This window comes from Mandrillus leucophaeus, unplaced genomic scaffold (assembly GCF_000951045.1).
Source record: "Mandrillus leucophaeus isolate KB7577 unplaced genomic scaffold, Mleu.le_1.0 Scaffold17, whole genome shotgun sequence".
Classification (NCBI taxonomy): Eukaryota; Metazoa; Chordata; class Mammalia; order Primates; family Cercopithecidae; genus Mandrillus; species Mandrillus leucophaeus.
In genome coordinates this window covers 6,536,532-6,540,016 of record NW_012101698.1, presented here as the reverse complement: position 1 = coordinate 6,540,016, position 3,485 = coordinate 6,536,532, and the positions used below count along the sequence as shown (strand labels likewise).

At 48.0% G+C, this 3,485-nt stretch overlaps 1 protein-coding gene across 1 annotated transcript in view; it reads left to right on the top strand.

The window, feature by feature from the left end:
- The window catches only part of WDR59 (WD repeat domain 59), a 152,038-nt gene that overhangs the window by 56,371 nt on the left and 92,182 nt on the right, over nt 1-3,485 (top strand). The window contains exon 7 of the mRNA XM_011976799.1: nt 1,555-1,643. Within this exon, the coding sequence (XP_011832189.1) occupies nt 1,555-1,643 (89 nt within the window). The remainder of the gene's footprint in view (nt 1-1,554; nt 1,644-3,485) is intronic.

Below are 3,485 nucleotides of genomic sequence, written 5' to 3'. Positions count from 1 at the left end.
GATTCTCCTGCCTTGGTCTCCCAAGTAGCTGGGATTACAGGTGTACGCCACCACGCCTGGCTAATTTTTTTTATTTTTAGTAGAGACACGGTTTTGCCATGTTTGCCAGGCTGGTCGTGAACTCCTGACCTCAGGTGATCCACCCGCTTCGGCCTTCCAAAGTGCTGGGATTACAGGCGTGAGCCACTGCGCCTGGCCCCTGGTATACATGATCTTGATAAAGCAGATTGCACTGGGGGGCTTCCCAGAGTCCTTTGTGAGCCCTTGAGTTCTGATGGCTTCTCACTGAGAAAGGTGTGTTCTCTTGGTCTCTTAAGTAACTCTGTCAAGAGGAGGTAGAGCAAGTTCTTCTCACTCACTTTCTCCTCCAGCTGATATCCTTCCTTGCAAAGAAACCACCTCCTGACACTCTTTCTTACTTCATCTTCACTGGTCTCCATTTGTTCTTAGATGACTTAAGATACCCTATGTCTCAAGAAAGAACAAGACAGACAAATAGCCTCATCAAAACCAACACAGCATATCCTTGGACAGGACCAAGTTCTGGGCCTAATGCTCTATGTCCTGTTAGGTTCTGAGTCATTGCTCTGTCCTACTCTGGACTTCTTGGATCTAGTAGCTCTCCAAAGCTGTGGATCTACCGTGGGTTTCCCCAGTAATAACCACCAGGCAGAGGGACCAGTGTCACGGCAGTAATGTCATGTGTGCTGTGAGCCAGGGCAGGAGGAGGCAGGAAGCATTGCTGTCACTTTGGTTCTGGTTTGGTTCTTGATTAATGATTTATTTTTTAGGAGTCAGCTAGAAGTGCCACTATGTCCCAGTTTTCCATGTCTCAGCTCTTTTCGGCATCTCACATTATGCCTCCTGTCTTAAGTAGCCCTTTTGTCACTAATGTATCAATGACACTCTGTACTGGCGGAGAGGGAAAAGGACTGAGGTCACACACTGCCGAGGGTGTTCCCTTTCCCTTATCAATGTGGTGCCAGTGGCCATGGCTGACGCAGCTCATGGGGAGATGGGGTGCCGGGAGCATGTAACCCTTGGGGCAGAACTGGTCACCACTGGGGCTTATTCTGTAGTTGATCTTCAGCTAAGGCTGTGTTTTTCTAAGACTATCGCTCAACAATTAAAACAAGAAGAAGGGGCAGGCATAAGAGCTGAGGCTGTTCTGATTAGGAGTGCGAGCAGGTGTCATTTGGGGATGAGAAATGGTCAGGTTGTGTGACAAGTCAATTACCAGCCAGCAGTGCCATGCTCAACTACTGCTCTGTAAGAAACTACGTTTTCCTGCTGATTCTGCTCAGAGTAACCTGTAGATTTTTTCCCCTGAGATGATTTCCTCAATTAGGTGACTATGATCCTGTTCCCATGTGTTAATTCATTTATTTTTTGGCTTCATTTTATCTGGAATAGTGGAGTTGGTGTAGTCATAGAAACTTGAAGGGTTCTGGGCTTATTCAGCCAGAACTCATTATCCAGCTCCCCTGGCTGTGCTCCGCTCTGCTTCCGAAGGCACCGAGGGCAGCAGCTTTCTTCCCTGATTTTTCTTTGCAGCGGGTGCCTCCCAGGTCAAATGGAATAAAAAAAATGCTAACTGCCTTGCCACCAGCCATGACGGTGATGTGCGGATATGGGATAAGAGGGTGAGTAATCTCTTTTTTCCCCCTTGTTGGTCTTTGATCCCTCCCAGAGGGTGTGAAGATGACTTTATGAATGCCAGGGCTTGTCGTGAGAGTCCGGGGAACCCTGGGCAGCATGGTAAATGCTCATTTTAAGCTTGTAGTACCAGATGATATTTGCGTCTCCGTCCAGTGTTGAAGGAAGCTAGGGAAGTGAGACATTAGCAACCGTGATTGAAAAAATCAGCCCCATTTTGCCACCTCCTAATTATGACACCAGGTAAGCTAGCCACTGTCATTTCTCTTAACCTCAGTTTCCTTCAAAATAAAGATACTAACTGTGTGTGTATCACTGGGGTTAAGCCGTGGAGCCCAGACACTATTCTAGAATTGTCAGCAGGTGTCTTATCCCTGCCCATGCTTGCAAAGTGAAATGTATTTGTTCTCGAATGCCTGCCATCCTGAATACTTCCAGTAGCGATGAGCGATGCAGGGCACTCATGATGTTTAAATTTCCCCTTACAAGCCTAGATGTCCCATCAGCCTCAAAGTAGCCTGCATATCGATCATACGTTCTCACTGCAGCAGCCCATTGGACATCTAGGGATGGAAATAGCACCGGCTCCTTGGCTGTGACTGTAATGGAAAGTCTACTGAAGTTGGTTGTGTTGGCTTCAGTAAGGGTCACGGCACAGGGAAAAGGCCTCCCCCGTATTGACTGCCAGACTGTTGAGTAATAATGAACAGAGCCATCGCTGCCATGAGACCTGGGTGTATATCCTGCTCACTGCCTGTGAGACCTGGGGCTAGAGATGCTCAGGCGTTGTGGGGATGGCTTGTTCAGGGATGTCTCCACCGTCTTATCTTCCGGCTGCTCCCCTCGCTTCATACATTTGGAAGAGAAGCGGGAAGTGGAGCAGAGATCAGGCGTGGCAGATCCTGTCTGCTGCATTAGGCTCCAGGCATGCTGGGGAAGCCTTATGTGGCAGAAGCCCTCTGCCTTAGGTAGCTCTTAAGTGAGAAGGTGATTTCGTAGAGGTTGGGCGGGTGCATCTTCTTTTTTTATTTTTTCTTGAGACGGAGTCTGGCTCTGTTGCCCGGGCTGGAGTACAGTGGGGACCTTCCCTCACTGCAACCTCTGCCTCCTGGATTCAAGCAATTCTCCTGCCTCAGCATCCCGAGTAGCTGGGACTATAGGCGCGCACCACCACACCCAGGTAATTTTTGTATTTTTTAGTACAGATGGGGTTTCACCATGTTGGCCGGGATGGTCTTAAACTCCTGACCTCAAGTGATCTGCCTGCCTCGGCCTCCCAAAGTGCTGGGATTACAGGCGTGAGCCACCGCGCCCAGCCGCATCTTCTACATGTTAGTTTTTGTCTTCTGTTCCTGTATGGCCATTTTCCCTTTCTCTCTTTTTTTTTGAGTTGGAGCCTTACTCTGTCACACAGGCTGGAGAGTAGTGGTGTGACTATAGCTCACTGCAGCCTCGACCTCTTGGGCTCAAGCTATTCTTCTGCCTCAGCCTCCTGAGTAACTGGGACTACAGGTGCATGCCACCACACCCAGCCAATTTTTAAAAATATTTTTTTGTAGAGACAAGGTCTTCTTATGTTGCCCAGGCTGGTCTTGAATTCCTGGGGTCAAGCGATCCTCCCACTTCAGCCTCCCAAAGTGCTGGGATTACGGATATGAGCCACTGCTCCTGGCCTTCTTTATTTCTTTAATTAGTGATTGGTTTTATTCAGTTTGTCACTAGAACAACATTTTCTAGTCTCCTGATTAGAAAGGAGGTAACTGATAACACTAATTTCCCTCAGCAAATCTTTTTATCTATTTTATTGAAAGGGTTTTAGCTTTTTTTCT